The sequence below is a fragment of the Myotis davidii genome, unplaced genomic scaffold (genome assembly GCF_000327345.1).
Source record: "Myotis davidii unplaced genomic scaffold, ASM32734v1 scaffold266, whole genome shotgun sequence".
NCBI classification, from domain to species: domain Eukaryota; kingdom Metazoa; phylum Chordata; class Mammalia; order Chiroptera; family Vespertilionidae; genus Myotis; species Myotis davidii.
In genome coordinates, this window is record NW_006300032.1 from 5,884,906 (window position 1) to 5,903,247 (window position 18,342).

The window sequence follows — 18,342 nt, forward strand, 5'->3', positions numbered from 1 at the left end:
GGTTGAGTCCTGTCAGGTCCATACATGTCACCCCCTCTTTCAAGACCTAGTTAAGGAATGACCTAGTCTATCTAGTAATTCCTTTCTTGACCTTTCTTGAACAGACTTCCCCCGCTGATAGCATAGTGCTTATTATTCTGTATGGTTAACTTGGCAATGTTATGTTGCTTTCTTGCTTAAATTCTGTATTACCATGTGTTTGTCTATTCATCCAAATTTTCTCAATAATTTAATTAAATGTTCAGGTAAACCTCCTCAGATATTGAGCTGAGAATAAATATATAAATAAAAAATGTGTTGAAAGCAGATATAATATAGATGAGTGATTCTTACCGCCCCCCAGAAGACATTTTTGATTGTAACAAGAGAGTGGGGGAGGTAAGTAGGTGCTACTGACATCTAGTGGATAGATACCAGAAATGCTTCTAAAATGTCATAATGCACAGGCCAGCACCCCACTATAAAGAATTACCAGGTCCCGAAAGTCAATAATTCTGAAGCTGAGAAACCCTGATGTAGGTCAATTCTTAAGTTGGAATGCTAGGAACATCATATTTACAAACACAACAATGAGAAAATAATTAATACTTGTTGACTATTTTCTTCAAAATATCCATGGCTTCTTGTTACTTTTGATGAAAAAGGCAAAGAAATGAATGGCATCTCAATAATCAGCTGTATGCTGGCTCTTGCTGCCCTAAGAGAGGTGAACCCAGTAACCAGTAATCCATATACAATGTGATTATTGGAAAATTTGGGAGAAACCACATCAAAGGGGAAGTCACAGACTATGATCTCTATCTAGACTTACTCTCTTTGTGATCTCAACCAATAATATTCCTTTAAGTACCATTGATACCCTGAAGTTTCCCAAATTTATACTTCAAGTCCAACCTTCTCTCCTGAGTTCCAAATGGTTACATCTAACTGACTGCCCAACATTTCCACACATTTGCCTCATATCAGGTAAAATTTAATATGTCTCTGTTAACTCAGTAGCTTAATACTCTCTTGGGACTCTATCCTCCATGCAGTGCCTCAGGAATCCAGCCTTCTTCATGGTCGGCAAACTCATGAGTCAACAGAGCCAAATATCAACAGTTTACAACGATTGAAATTTCTTTTGAGAGCCAAAGTTTTTAAACTTAAACTATATAGGTAGGTACATTGTTATTAACTTAATTAGGGTACTCCAAGACTTAGGAAGAGCCACATTCAAGGGGCCAAAGAGCCGCACGCATGTGGCTCGCGAGCCGCAGTTTGCCGACCACTGCGCTAGGAGAACACAGAGCCCAAAGGATTGTGGAGAGGCTTCTGCCCACTGCCTCAGCCTGGAACTGGTGTGCACAACCTCTCCCTTGCATTTCATGTGCCAGAACTAGTTAATGGTCCTGATTAAAAGAAGGAGGCTAGGGAGTGTACCCCTTAGTGCAGCAGAAAAAAGTTGTATGAGACAGAATTGGTGAAAACATGGGAACGTCTCTGCCATCGTGTCTAAAACCGAACTCCTTATCTCCACCCTCAATCTGTTCCTTCTAAGTCATCCCACCTCAGTCAAAGTCAGTCACCTTCTTCCCATTGCTCAGGACACAAACCTTGAAGTCATCTTTGACTCCCCTGTTCTACAATTCACATCCAATCCTCAGCACGTCCACTGCTATCTTCTCCTTTGCACATCTGGATACTGACAATAGCCCGGTTTCTACTCCTGTCATCATACCAACTATTTTCATTGCAGATGGGTGCTCTTTTAGAAACTTAAGTTACATATGCCATCCCTAAGCAATTCCATTGCTTCACCTGCCACTCAGAGAAAAGCTCAAGCTTTTATAATGCCTAGAACACCCTACACAGTTCATACTCCTCCATCTCTACATCCTGGTAACTTCCTATCCCTGCCTCGTTTTCTCCACTGCTGCCACCAACAACGTACATGCCACTGGAATGCCGCCACCTCAGTTTTTGCTATTCATTCTAAAGCAAATTTCCTCCACCCCCATATTCACAGACTTGTCCTTCATCTTCAAATCTTTGCACAAATGCCACCTTCTCAGTAAGATCCCCCTGATTACTCTCCAAAAACTGTAGCTTTCCCCACCCCCCACTCAGCTTGACCCCAGAACTTCTTATCCTCCTCCCTACTTGTTTCATTTTTCTCCTTGCACTTAGTACTATCCAGCATACTGTATTTATTACTGTTCTCTCTCCACTACATATAAGCTCCATTAGAATAACAATGTCTCCATTTTGTCCATCACGCATTTCCAACACCTAAAACCATGCTTCAAATATAGTTGTTCTCCACCATTATTCACTGAATATCCACTGTCCAAATCTCATATAAAAATAACTTTAGAACTTGACATAACATTTTACAATATTATGCTAAACTGAAATTTTGGGGAGGACAGGAATTGTACTTTACATTTTAATCGTTAGTTCAGCAGAGTTCCTGACAGAGAGTGAGGAATCTTTAAATATTTAATTGAATTTGTTGAATTTTCACTCAACTTTCACATATTCTGCTATCTTATAACTGCCTGTTCAAAATATTTACTAATGATGATTGTACAGTTGGTTTGTATTCATGGGGGAATAACTTACGTTTCTTACCCATGATATTTAAAACCTTTGCTCTTTGTTTAAAAAAGTTGAGATCAAGGGGAGTTTTAATAGATACTTTTAAAACACCAAATGTACTGAAGGGTCTGAAACCATATAAGTAGATCAAAGCAGGTAAAATGCTGTGTTCAGCAGCATGGATTCTGGAATAAGACGGTGTGAGCTTGCATTCCATCAGCCCAGCTTTCTAGCTATCACAACCTTGAATAAGATCTCTAAGCTCAGCTTCAGCATGCTCTCTTTGGACTGGGCTTATGACAGAGCCTGCCACACAGGGCTGCCGTAAGGGTCCATAAGATGAATCCCATAAAGCAGCAGTTGGTGGTGACTGGTGCCTATCCACGAATGCAGCTTTAGGTAGTGTACGTTATATAATAAAACACTGGTGGCTAATAAGTAAAATGAGTTCAAATGAATTTTACTCTTTATATCAGAACATTTCTACTTGCTCTATACCTTATAGCAGTGGTGGGGAACCGTTTTTCTGCCAAGGGCCATTCAGATATTTATAACATCATTTGTGAGCCATACAAAATAATCAACTTAAAAACTAGCCTGCTATATTTGGTCAAACTTTTAATTAACTCACCCCTAAGGCCTTGGCAGGGCCAAACAAAATGATTTCATGAGCTTTATATGATCCGCAGGCCGGGCATTTCCCATCACTGCTTATAGCAAAAGTTATATTACTTTCATTTTTTCCCATTTCTCAAAGATTGTAAGGTGGGTTGAGAGACTGGGTGAGAAATGTGAAGGGACTGAGAAATAGAGATTGGTAGTTACAAAGTAGTCACGGGGATGTTAAGTACAACATAGGGAATTTAGTCAACAATATTGTAATAACTATGCGTGGTGCCAGATGAGTACTGGAAATATCAGGGGGAACACTGTAAAGTATATGCCTAACCATATGCTGTGCACCTGAAACTAATACAAAATAATACTGACCGCTTTTCCCCCCACCTAATATGAGGGGCAGGAGGAGATTTGACTTTGGGTGGTGGGTACATGGTCCTATATACAGATTTTCTGTGTTAGTAATCCACCCATGAAACCTATATGTTCATGTTGACTGATGTCACCCCAATAAAATTTAATTAAAATAATAATAATAATATTGAATGGAAACTATAATTGGAAAATAAAAAATTAAGAAATAAAAAGTGAATTATAATTCAAGAAAGATTATAAAAACATGAAATAAACAAATGACATTTCTATCATAAACAGTTGTTTTCATTTTAATGTATAAGGGAGAGTTACTGGACAATTAACATACCACATGTAAGTTGTAAATTCAGATGAAAGACTTTTGGCACCCAAAGATTTCACAGCTCTTATTTACATCTGTACTATTCAAACAGAGTGCTCCACGCTGCTGCCAAAGCCCAGGGTCGGCAGGCATGGGGCTCTGGTGCTGCCCTCCTCCTTACCAAGTCCATGGCACTAAATAGATATGTTACTTTTTCAGTGAGCCACAGGCGGCTTTAGGTCCCTTCTCAACATAGGCAGCTGCTACCAACTGATTAGAGCTGACAGAAGAAAAAGCCAATATTTACATTCTAGAAAATGGTATGTGATAACAAGCCATATTCTGTACAATCTGGGGTTCTCCCTCTCTCTATGTATGTGTGTTCCAATTTTTTTGAAAACATTTTAATAAATTAAATTATAATTAGAGAAAATCATAGGAGATAATAATTAATGGAATCTTCTTATGAATCCTTACAAAATCATGAAAAATATAAAAATTCAGAGTTAAAAAATATTTAAAATGAAAGAATAAATCTTGATGACTAATAAAAATTAAAATATATTTAATGTATATACTTTGTAATTTCACAGTGTAGATATTCCATTATACAACTGCGAAGTAAAACTGTAGTTGGCCATTGAGTTACAGTTCTGAAAATAATGTTAGCTTTAAGCAGAATCCGACTGAACTCTCAAGTATGTTGTCCATTTGCATGGTGTAAAAAATACATGTTGTAAACATGATTATTTTGGCTAGTTTAAAGGACAGATTCTTCCAACAGATTTTGAGCCTCAAAAACAATATCTGATTTTCATTATATTTTAATAAAAAAATTAAAAATAAAAGTATGCATGCTGCTCAAATTGATTTAGAGTACCTAAGAAAAAAGCAATGGAAGAATAGCATTTCAGGATTTTGATCAAAAATGAAAAAAAATGATTTAAACAAACTAATCAAGATATTTTCTAGCATAGTATTGAAACACTGACATTAACTGATGATTCTGAAACTCTACATCTCAATGATAAGTTGGATGATGTATTTGATTCATACAATAGCTAGAAACCTGCCTAAATGGCTTAGACAGCAGCACAGATTTTAAAAATGGGTTCATGGCTATAGTCAAAGATGATACTATAGAATCTCTCTATATACAGTATTATATATGGTATAGAGTAATAATTTGAAGCCATTTTGAATTCTAAGGGAGAAATATAGAGGCAGAAAGATTAATTTATTAAACTAACTTGAGAATTTTAATATGCATTATTGTTATTAGGTTTTATGCAAGAACATAAATACTATTAATATCTATAAATACATATGAATTTCTACATGTATTTCTGAAAAAATATAACATGGATCCAATAGATGTGAATGAATTTAGACCTCACTAACTAAAACATGTCATCAATAATTTAAGTGAACTGATTCAGTACCAATATTGACATATGTAGGAATAATCAGGCTCTTAGTATTTAATATTAGGGAAAGTAATTACTGTAAACTGCAACTTATTCATTTACCTTGTTTTACTTGGTAGCAACAAATGTTTTATGGCATAATACATAGTTCCTAAAATTAACAAAAGATACTTTTTTTCCAAACCTTCCTCCTTGATGATAAATTGAGGCCAGACTCCCTCTTTCACTTAGATATGAATGAATCAGACCTAAAAAAATTTGGGGGCATATTCAACACCACCAAAATAGGACTTTAAAATATCTTGATGTGTAAGAATTATTATAGAAGCTATAAAAACAACAAGTATTACTCAGTCCTTATTTTAATACATATTTCACAGTATCAAAGGATCTTCTGGTTATTAATATAGATACTGCTATGTATAATTTGATTCATAGTTATTTCAATTAATAAGAGCAACTTGTAGTTAAAAACTGTAGTAAGCTATAATCAGATATAAATTAAACTGCTTCTAAGTAATTATGAAGTCCTAATACAAAATTTCAGACAAACATAAAAGCTAAATCTTAGTTAATTGCTCACCTCTTAAAATTCCCTAGAATCTCTAATCCAGACTGTAAAATAAGATATATATAAAATGCAGAATACAATGTTTAAGGACCCAATTTTGTTTTGATCACATACTGTTAAACTAATATTACATATTTTGTGCAACTTTTAAAAATGTAAGTGAAACGTGAATTCATAACTCAGAAATCCATACTTACAATAACATTTTGGCTATATAAAATTTGTCAGGCTATTCATTAGCATGCCTTACTAACAGTATATAAAAGCTTTTGAAGAAAAGATTTATTGAATAAGTATACAAGGTGAACAAGACCTGCTATTACTCTTAATTAGTTTATAATTTAGTACAGAAGCAAATAAACAGGTAAGACTTTCGCTCTGTGGGTACGTCCTGGGATAGAGGTAAATGCCCAAAGATATGAAGCATATTGCAGAGGCTAAGAGCATGGGAAAGAAGGAGGCTGTCTGAGTGGCTTGCTCAGAGGGAGTGAAACCCATATTGAGTCTTCAAGATTTACAAATTACCCTGGTGGGGAAGGGGCCCATCTGGAAAGAGGCATTAGCAAAGGCATAAAAACCTCAGAGGCCCTGAGAGACTCAGGGAACCAAAAGAAGCCAGAAATAACACTGGTGAGTTTCAGGTAAGCAATTAAGTCTGTGTGCTTTACTATACTCGGGACCTTCTCTTGAGGGCGAGAAAGGGCCTGGGAAGAATATTAAGTAGAACAGTGATATGATCAGGTATGTATTTTAAAAGATCACTCTAGAACTAATTTAAAGATATTCAAGAGGTAAAATAAAGATCCAAAATAAGGAGTTGAAGCAAAAACAATAGCTCTGAAAGATTAAAAATTAAGAATGGGCTGGACTTTGAGATGGGGATGAAGGAGAAAAGGATGACTACTTGTTTTCTGACTTAACCTAGTCAGTGGCTGATGATGCCACCCACAGACGTAATAAAACAGGAGAAATGGAGAAAAATTGAAAGAGAAGAGAGCTAGCCCTAACTGGTTTGGCTCAGTGGATGGGGCGTCGGCCTGCGGACTGAAGGGTCCCAGGCTCGATTCCAGTCAAGGGCATGTACCTTGGTTGCGGGCACATCCCTAGTGGGGGGGTGTGCAGGAGGCAGCTGATCGATGTTTCTCTCTCATCGATGTTTCTAACTCTCTATCCCTCTTACTTCCTCTCTGTAAAAAAATCAATAAAATATATTAAAAAAATCTTTAAAAAGGGAGAAGAGAGCTAGTGAGTTCAGTTTTTATCTACTGAGCTTATAGATTTACATACTTGCAGCCAGGGATGTGCCAGAAGATAGCTGCATATGTAAGAATGAATGCATACTTATTAAAGACTGCCTGAATTCGTCAGGTTAATTGTTAACAATAGCTAACATTTACTGAGTTGCTACTCTAAGCAAAGCATGTGCTAAATTTTCCATATAATTTCTTCCTATTAACCTCCCCACTCCACAGATGAAGAAAAATTTAATTAATTCCCCAAAGATTGCCAAGTGTCAGGGATGTTTGATTTCAGTTCAATCTCTAAACCACTATACTATGTTGTATCATAAAAAAATCCATTATAGGTTTTAGGACCAGATAAAAGTGGGTTCAATTCTAATCTCTGCCAGTATTGTTTGACCGGGCTGCTCTCTATGCACAGTTTCTTTTACTGTAAAATGGTGACTATAGCAATTACATTGCAAAGACATAGTAAGGACTGGAGAAAATATATGGAAAATGCTAGATGGAGTGTATTTGCACAATAAATGACACCAATTATTAGGCCAATGCCTAGAGTAAGAATTCTTCTTTAAGTAAAATAACTATAATCTAAGTGAATTCCCTTTCATCTTATTATGCACTTTCTTTTAATTCTACCCTATTTGTTTTACATCTTAATAAATACTAAGTATCTTTTTTCAAAAAGTTTTGAGACATTAATATACAATGCAAGATTTAAAGTCATTTAAATATTTCATTCAAATAGAAATCATTTTAATGTAAAGGAGATTAATTCTGACTTCTTTGACATTTCTATAGTGATGAATGTCAAGATAAGAAAACTCAAAAGTGATAAGTCATGTTGACATTATGATGAGAGCTTTGGACTTGGAGTCAGAAGACCTGCGTGAAGTCCCAACTCTGATGCTCACCAGCCATGCCAACATGGGGAGGTCACTTAACAGTCCCAAGCATCCTTTTGCACATGTGCAAGATCAAAAGATTGGCCTATATGGTCTTCTATGTCTAATGATGTTGAAGGAGGAAGGATTTTCGATGTTTATAAATTAGAATCATTAATCCATTAACACTTGACACAAACGTTAAGCTCCCTGTGGTTTAAACCAGAAGCATTGATGCTTGATGGCCTAACAAACCACTGCAGGGATCAGCAGCTTCAATAACCCTCTAGTGAAGAGCTCATTGTCAGAAAGGGGAAGAGAAACAGACAGTGAGGATCATCTTTTCTTCTCTTAATAACTCTTCCATTCTCACCACAAATTCAGCAGCTGGGTTCAAGCAGAGAGACCATAAGTTCACCCTAGATTTCTGGTTCTCCAACCTGGCTGCACATTAGCAACAACAGAAACTTAATTTTTAAAAAAATATATTTTTATTAACTTCAAAGAGAAAGGGAGAGGGAGAGAGAGATAGAAACATCAATGATGTGAGAGAATAATCCATCAGCAACTTCCTGAATGCCCGACACAAGGGATCGGGCCGCAACCTGGACATATGCCCTGACCGGGAATGGAACCGTGACCTCCTGGTGCATAGACTGATGCTCAATCACTGGCCGGGCATTTAATTTTTTTTAAAATACTGAGCTCAGGACTCTAAAATATCACTAAGAGGAAACCAGTATTTGGTCTAAATTACTGGGTTTCATTTTGAAAAAGGCTCTATGAAGCACTTTGGGTAATAACCTCACTCCAATGTTAAACATAAAAACTTATTATCTTTAACCTCCACTGTATTAAAAACAAAAATTCGTCCTTGGGTGCACACACCCCTAGGGTGATTAGCTGGATCAACCATCCCAGACTCTACCTGCTTTAGCTCTGAAAGTTCCATGTCCTGGGAAACCCCTGGGTCTCTGGAAACCTGGAACAGTTGGTCAATCTAACACCACCACCACCCCTCCCCCCCACACACACACACTTTTATGTAACCCTCAGTTTGTCAGAACAAAGTACAAATCAACAGCAGCCCTCTCATGAAGCATCACCGTTAAGAGGACATCATTATTCACTTAGGTACATACATGGGGACATAGACTCTGACACCATAGGATCCATAAACATGCAATAGCATGGGTGACATAGCATCCTGCTATCATCCATGCCATGAATAACCAGAATTAAAAAAAAAAATAACTACTTTGAAACCCCAGTCTCCCAAATGCCATGTAAAAGGTCAGGCAATTTGGAAGAATAATATCTCTACCACTTGACAGATTGTTTATAGTTTTATGGTTTTATAATTTTTCTTACATTTTGATTTTATGTGAAATTTAATAATAATTTATGATGAAATTAAACAATGCTCATGTGTGTATGTGAGGACTCACTTATCATTTCTTTTAAATAAAATAATGGAAAAATTAAACTATCTTGGAATGGCATGTATACTTCAGAACACATATACCTCTGTATTTTAAAACTGAACTCATCAAAGAAATCTTTTCTAAGACCACATTATTATACACAAACACACTGCCCTCTGTTGCCTGATAGAAATATTAGACTCTCAGATCAAATCATGATCACATAAGCAATAAAAAAAAAAAGGGCATCAATCAGCGTAACACACACTTGGTAGGTACACATGTCTCCTTACTTGTGACATCACTAGTTGTGTGTGAACAGAACAGCGTGGACCACAGTTGGCAGTAGTATGGGAGTATGTGGAAAGACCTCCCATTGACTCCAGTTCCACACAGTAAAGAACTAGTCTCATGGAGACACTACTAATGAGTTAGGAGAAAATGCCATCTATATCTTTTCTAAAAAATCAGAGACTTAGAATGATTGCCAGCAATCTTGCACATTCGTCACTCTGCAAAGAGCTTAGCAAAATAGGAAACCCCTTGAGGACTGTGGTTGCCATCCTTGAAATGAACAATAGGCATGCTAGTAAAATAGCTTCTCTTTTTATACGTCTAACATTCAACAACAGATGCACTATCTGAGCACATTTGGAATAAAACTAATAACAGAGATGTATGAAATTCTTTATGCTGTCTAAAATATTTAGCATGATTTCAATTCCCCGGTCTTTCTGGCAGTGGCTTAAAAAGTAAGTAGACAGTCAAGGGAGACCACATTCATAAGCAGGAACACCATACATTCCCAAAGGTGTGTTTTACGATCTTAGAAGAGGATTCAAAAATCAACTAAAAATATGTTTTAAAAACTTGCTTTTTACAATATATTCCTTTCAGTATGATTTTGAGTAGTCGTACCTCAACTTTCTTCAGCAAACTTGGGATTGAATTAAGACTTACTGATTGTTCATTTAAGTCCTGGGAGTCTTCCATGGGGTTTTCTCACGTCTCCTGCCACCCCAAGTTGAAGCAGCCTCCTTCGATTAAAAATGGACTATCTAAAGCAACAAGATGGAAACAAAGGAGAAAAATGAAATAGTTACCTTTTCCATTTGTTTGCAAAATTATTAAAACACACTGTGATTTATTTACATGATAGCTGGTAATCTGTAAAATTATTTTTAAAGAACAAAATTCATTAATATTGTCCTCGTTTTGAAAGAAATAATGATCTTGGAAATCACATCATAGTTAATTTGGGATATGTAAACAGCTACTCAGGACTCCTACACATAATCAAAAATATCTGAGGACAACTTTGGAGATACGGTATGAATAAACACTAAGTCCACTAGTTTGCTGAGAAGTCTTTCATTGAACAACTGATGGATTAAAAATTAAGTCTGCATTAGCCATTCCTTTTGTAAAGTATATAAAATTGAGAAAATAAGTGTATATTTTAATATGACAGCTTTCTAATTGAGGAAAATGTATCTGAATTAACAGATGATCATTATTCAGTTCTAAAGAATATAATGTTATAAAATACATTCTCAATTTTAAACAGAGAATAAAATAAGATTATTATGATAAAGACAATATCATAAATATACAGGTTTGGCAAAAGTTGGTTTATAGTTTTTCATATGGAAAATAATACAATAATTAATAAATAATAATACAAGGAAAACTCTGTTTCATGTACTCACAACTATAAACCTACATTTGTCCCACCCTGCATATGAGAAGGACCACTGGTCAGTTAACTATGGTAATACGATCAGTTTACTATTCAAAAAAGATTCATCTTTGCTTTATACCATACATTGAAAATTTTCCCAGCAACATAAAGTTTAAAAAATCTCTAGAAAACAGGCATATCTATTTTTTTTTAATTCTCAAATAGAGGAGAAGGATTTTATAATAGAAGCAAAAATAAAAACAACTACTAGTATGTCCCTGAATACACACACACAAATAATAATCAAAATTAAGGTACATGAAAATATCCCTGGTGACCAGGACCACTCCAGCTCAGGCTCACCTGGGACATGGAGCACGTGGGAGTGATGTAAGTCACCAGTCTAACTGATGCTGACCTGCTAAGACTCCACACTGGCCTGACTCTCATGCCCTCCCTCTGTGCTCCCAGGTGGAACTGTGGCTAATCATCTTTAAAATCATTTTCTCCCCACTACCAGGGCAGCAAATTAGCTAAGTACTCTCCTGAAGTGGAGACTCTGATGTTTCTTTTTATTCTAACAGATAAATGGGTAAGATGGATAGTAAAACACAAAGGGAAGGAACAATAGATTCAGCTACATAAAAACAACACAAAAACTTTGCATTTCTGAATACATAAAAACAGCCCAAAAAGTAAAAGGACACAATACATTACAGAAAATATCTTCAATATATATTATAAACGTGATGCTGGAAACAAGGAAATCAGTAAGAAAAAGTTTAAGGGCCTATTAAATAATTAAGCAAGAATATGAAAACACAAATCATTATAAGAAAATAGAAACAGTAAACAAACATATGGAAAAGTCTTCACTCTCACAATTCAAAAAATATGTAAACTTACGCAACAAATGTGCATTTTGGATTACTGTATACATATCAATACCAAAGCATTTAAACATTAGTACCCATTGTCAGAAAGGATACAGTGCAAAAAATGGTGTCCTCATTCAATCGCTGGTGATTATGATACAGTTTAGGGAAATAGGAAATATATTTTCAGAGGATAAAGGAATGTTGCAAAATAACAGGAAAGAAAGAGGGGGGCACCAGATAGGCTTTGGCCTTGCAGAGTGAACAATGAAGAAAGCAAGGGGGTCCTAAATTTAGAAAGGGTCCAATTAGAAAAGGTCATATTCAGACAAAGAGCTGCAGCCTTTATAAACCCCGAGACAAAGAGACTCGGCAGATTTCAGATTTTACAGATCCAGATTATTTAGATTTTTGCCCCATTAGAGAGAGCGAGAGAAAGCAGGTTTTTTCCATTTGGGGGCCTCTCTCCAGGGGACCCCTTTCAGGACACCCCTGCCCAGATGGAGTTTGTATATGCTTCCAATAAACTTCCACATTTTTATTAAAGATATCTGTTAGGGGGGGGGGGAGCAAAAAAGATATCTGTTAGTCCAAAAATTTATTCTTCATTTTCATTGGACAAGAACCCATGAGAAGAGAAGTCTGCACCTCGAATCCCACGTTTCAATAATATCAAGTTGTCTAACACTTTTAGAAAGCAATCTGTCACTGCATTTTAAATGCTATAAATATGTTTAAACTCTTTTATCCAAAATTAACTGTCCTAAGAAGTAAAATTCCCCTACAAAAAGTCACCAGGTATTCACTAGTTTTATTCATAATAAAAACTGAAAACAGCCTCGTCTTTACATTGGATTGATTAAACAAATTATGGTCAACCATTTTAATATAATGTTATTTAATGACTCAAATGAATAATTATTAAAAATGGAAGGGTGAAAATTATTGTGTGTTAAGTGAAAACTAAGAACAAAATGTTAGCTATGCTAACACTAATGTACATGAATTTGAATATTGCTTAAAAGGCAATTTTTTAAAAATATATTTTTTATTTATTTTTTACAGAGAGAAAGGGAGAGGGATAGAGAGTTAGAAACATCAATGAGAGAGAAATATCGATCAGCTACCTTCTGTACACCCCCGATTGGGAATGTGCCCACAACCAAGGTACATGCCCTTGACAGGAATCGAACCTGGGACCGTTCGGTCCACAGGCTGGTCTATATCCACTGAGCCAAACCAGTTAGGGCAAGGCAATTTTTTTTAAATAAAATGACCAAGAATACTACATTTGGTTTGCTGTACTTTGATTATTCTTGACTTTATGTTGTCTATGCAATAAATAAAATTTTTCTAACTAAAATACAGCAAGCATATAGTAAGTAAAATCAAATAATGCTAACATGGTTTAACAAGATCAGTTAAAAATATAAATATTATAGTGAAGATGAATTTTCTAGGTAGATGAACCTCCAAATGGTCTCTGTGGCTGCTTCTAGGTCAGTGGTTCTCAACCTTCCTAATGCCACGACCCTTTAATTCAGTTCTTCATGTTGTGGTGACCCCCAATTTCATTGTTACAAATTGAACATAATTAAAGCATAGTGATTAATCACAAAAACAATTGTAATTATATATGTGTTTTCCGATAGTCTTAGGCGACCCCTGTGAAAGGGTCGTTTGACTCCCAAAGGGGTCACGACCCACAGGTTGAGAACCACTGTTCTATGTGGATTAAATCTCAAAGCCAGAGTACTTTCTTTAAGGCTGGGAACTCTTTTTTTTTTTAATCTTTATTGTTGAAAATACTACTGATGTCCCCTTATTCTCCCCATTAACCCCCCTCCAGCCTGCCCCTGCCCTAAGCCTTGTCCAAATTATTGTCTTATGTCCAAGGGTTATGCATATATGCATATAAGTTAGATGATTAATCCCTTCCCATCACCCACCCACCCCCCAAGGGCACTCTTGATTGTGTTTACTAGTGTTATCTGTAGTGCCTAGCTCAGTGCCTAGCAAGCAGTAGGAGTTTAATAAGTAAATAGCAATTGAATGAATTACACAATTAATGGTGGATAAAATCATGCATAATGTATCTGATGATGTGAAGGAAAAAAGTTAACAGCCAGGTAATTTAACTTTTGAAAATTCTGTCTTAACTATGTACTTATTTTTTAAAAAATTCTGTTTTGTCCTACATTTTTCAAGTACATAACTGACTTCATTTTACTTTTCACTTTGTATAAAGGCAGTAAGAATAAAAAATTGCTAAATGAGAATACTTTAAATTTTCAGAAAATTCAATATTGAGAATTAGTCCACCAGATATTTTCCTACTCAAATGACCTAATAATAAAATACTTATAATAAAATTACTAATGAAACCATTCTAACCAATTGTTAACTTAACAACATAGCATGCTGATTTAGTTTCCTAGGGCTGCTGTAAAAGAAATAAATTGGGTGGCTTAGAACAATAGAAGGTATTCTCTCAGTTCTGAAAGCAAGTCCTACATTAAAGTGTTGGCAGGTCCATGCTTCCTCTGGAGGTGTTGTAGGCAGTTAGATAGACACAGGTAGATCAAAGACAATGTGTCAGGTACAGAAGGTCACCAGGGTGGAAAGTGCCAGGTGCCTAGCAACAGACAATCAACTGTAGGGTGGGGCCTCACCCCCAGGGTGACTTTTCCTCCCCTTGCATATCGCTGGTCAAGCGATTTGGACCCCCTGACCTTTCCATCCTAGAGACAACATTATGCCTTTGTATTTCAGCTCCAGGCACAGATAAGCAATAAAACCAGCCACAGCTGATGTCAGGACCAGGTGCATTGAATGACTCCTTGCCCTGCAGGTCAATCAATCAGTGGAGACCATAACCCCGAAAGGACACACCTGGAAAGCTGCTGAATATTCTATTAAGATCTTCTCCTGGGATCTCCCCTAAAATCTCCACCCTTAAAACCCTAGGATGGAGGCCCCAGTGTGCTCTTCCTCAAGAGCCTTTCCCATTCCTTTCCTCCTCCTTCTCCTTGCCCTCCCTGCCCCAGACACATTACCATTAGCTTCCCCACTCCCAAGCTACAAGGGTCCTTCTGTCACCTCCATAACTCATTTTCTAAGCCCATTTCTTCTAGTAATTACTTATTCTACCTCTGTAATTTACCAAATAAATGTTCTCTTAAGTTTGGGTCTTGGCTCTGAATTCTTTCTTAGCCAGAACCCAAGTACCAGGTTGCTGAACCCAGGTTTAGTCTGACCCCACCAGTCAGACACCTGGTGCCATTCCCGCTGCCTACAACAGAGGCTCTAGAAAAGAATGCTTCTTTGTTTCTTCCTAGTATCTGATGTTGGCTGACAATCCATGCATCCCTTGGCTTGTGGATGCATCACCCCAATCTCTGCCTCTATTGTTGCATGGTATTCTCCCTGACCCCCTCTTCACATGGCCTTCTTCTATGGGTGGGTGTCTCAGTGTCCAAAATTCCCTCTCCTTGCAAATAACCAGCCATTGGTTTAGGCCCAACCTAATTCAGTAGCAGCTCATCTCAACTTGGTTATAACTGCAGAGACCTTATTTCAAAATAAGGTCACATTCACAGATGAGAGGGTTAAAACTGGCGCATTTTGTTTAGGGAACACAATTCAACCCACAACACATGCAGTTACCACACTGAAATCATTTTAGGATGGGATCAAGATTTCAATGTAATATTACCAGAAAGGACGAACAAGAATTAAAATAAGAATACTGAGCAGGGAAGAAGTCATCATTTTCTTACAAGGCCACCAGGGCACCGGTAATCACTCAAGTGAAATTAAGTCTTCAGGAAAGATATTGGAGCATAAGAGCATTAGCCTCGTTAGGTCAACCACCAGTGGAGAATCTATTTAATGTTCTAGTTGGGGAGCTATTTGCATCAATGTTCCATGTTACAACATAATACTTTGTTTTATATTTCCTTAAAATTGAGATTAATTGTTACTTAGTTTAACATTTTTATGGTAACATGAATTTCTTTCTTTGCCAAACACACTAAGGTACTAAAATATTATGAGCCCCGTGATTTTATATGATTGAACCAAGTAAAACTACCCAGGCTAATTGCAGACACGGTATTATTTTACATCATAATTTAGCAATGGTTGTTATGCTAAATCCTTTAACGTTAAGTTTTCACAAAAATATGAGAAAAAGACAAGAACACTCTCAGAATCAAGTAAGAGAATTATTACTTAATAATAAAGATATAAAATTAAGGAATAATAGTAACCTCATGCTGTTTTATAGGCCAATAATCTAGTTCCCAGCTCTATTTCAAGACCATTCCTTCGGAAAAGGTGAATTTAAAGCAGGAACAAAAGCAATCTCACCCATTCCATGTTTGATTATTTCTTCCACAGTTAGGTTTTCAATACACAAGAAACTGGCTGAATCCTTTCTTTTAACCCTACTTTAAGGTGAACCGTAAACTCCTCTCTTAGGGAATTAGAATTGTTGTAATTCAAATATATAATGAGATATATACATCAAAATTCAAAAAGAATTCTCAGAATTCTCAGGAATGCAGCACTTGGGCTTGGTCCAGGTCGTGGAGTCAGCAAGGGACCCTGTGCCTTAAAGAAAGGGGCGTTTGTAGAGTTTGTGTGATGTAGCCCGATCCTCTGTGTTTCTAATCAAACCTTCCATGAAAAGATTGCCCAGGGTGCTTTCCTCTGCTGAAGAAACATGAATGTGAAGGGGGAGCTCTCTGTGCCAGAGCTGATGAGGGACAAGGACAGAAGCTACACGTGGAACACTACACCTGTCTCTGGATTATGTAGACAAACAGCACAGCCTTCTGCTGGTCATTAAAGCCAGACATCTGGGCTTTGTCACTGACTCCTTGCCCACTCCTCTCCACATTCGATGAATTACCAAGTTGTATCAATACCTCGTAGAGATCCCTCAGATCATTCCATGTTCCCCTCCTCACTGCTACTGCAGTAGTTCAAGCCGTCATCACCCCTGACTGGAGTGACAGCCTCCTAAGGGTCACCTTTCTTTCAGTCCTGTTCCCTGGACCTGATTTTTCTTTTTTTTCCTTAAATTCTTTATTGTTGAAAGTATTCTATATATCCCCTTTCCCCCCATTGTCCTCTCCCAGCCTGCCCCTGCACCCCCAGGATTCACGGCCCCCCCCCCACCATTGCCTGTGTCCATGGGTTATGCTTATACGCATACAAGTTCTTTTTGGTTGAGCTCTTACCCACAACTACCCCACACTTCCAGGCCTTCCCTCTACGGTGTGATGGTCCGTTAGATGATTCTGTCTCTGGATCAGTTTATAATGTTCATTATATTCCAAAAAAGAGTAAGATCGTGTGATTTTTATCTTTCTCTGACTGGCTTATTCGCTTAGCATAATGCTTTCCAGTTCCATCCATGCTGTTGTAAATGGTAAATTATTTCTTTTTTACAACAGTGGAGTAATTCTATTGTGTAGATGTACCAGTTTTTAATCCACTCATCTGCTGATGGGCACTTAGGCTGTTTCCAAATCTTAGCTATTGTAAATTGTGCTGCTCTGAACATAGGGGTGCATATGTTCTTTCTGATTGGTGTTTCTGGTTTCTTGGGAAATATTCCTAGAAATGGGATCACTGGGTCAAATGGGAGGTCCACTTTTAATTTTCTGAGGAAACTCATACTGTTTTCCACAGTGGCTGCACCAGTCTGCATTCCCACCAGCAGTGCACAAGGATTCCTTTTTCTCTGCATCCTTGCCAGCACTTGTCCTTAGTTGATTTGTTGACGATAGCCATTCTGACTGGTGTGAGGTGGTACCTCATTGTCATTTTTATTTGCATCTCTCGGATGATTGTGACTTTGAGCATTTTTTCATATGCCTCTTGGCCTTCTGTATGTCCACTTTTGAGAGGTGTCTATTTTAGGTACTTTGCTCATTTTTTACTAGAATTTTTATTTTCCTTTTGTTGTTGTATGAGTTCCCTATAAATTTAGGAGATTCAACCCTTATCAGACATCAGATTGGCCAACATGTTCTCCCATGCACTGGCTCTCTTATTTTGTTGGTTTCCTCTGCTGTGCAGGAACTTTTTGTTTTGATGTATTCCCATTTGTTTATTTTCTCCTTAGTTTCCATTGTCTTAGGAGATGTGTCGGTAAACATATTGTTATGAGCTATATCTGATATTTTGCTGCCTATGGATTCTTCTAAGATTTCTATGGTTTCCCATCTTATGTTTAAGTCCTTTATCCATTTTGAGTTTATTTTTGTGCATGGTGTAAGTTGGTGGTTTAGTTTCCCTTTTTGCATGTATCTGTACTGGACCTCATTTGTCAAAGTGAGGCCAGAGTGATAGTT

General features: G+C 37.0%; 1 protein-coding gene across 6 annotated transcripts in view; it reads right to left on the reverse strand.

Annotated features, from left to right (window-relative positions):
- Nucleotides 1-18,342, reverse strand: part of EYA4 (EYA transcriptional coactivator and phosphatase 4) — a 231,456-nt gene that overhangs the window by 189,814 nt on the left and 23,300 nt on the right. For all 6 annotated transcript variants that reach the window (XM_015572105.1, XM_015572104.1, XM_015572102.1 and 3 more), the window contains exon 2: nt 10,382-10,479. In XM_015572105.1, the coding sequence (XP_015427591.1) occupies nt 10,382-10,414 (33 nt within the window). In that variant the 5' untranslated portion in view covers nt 10,415-10,479. The remainder of the gene's footprint in view (nt 1-10,381; nt 10,480-18,342) is intronic.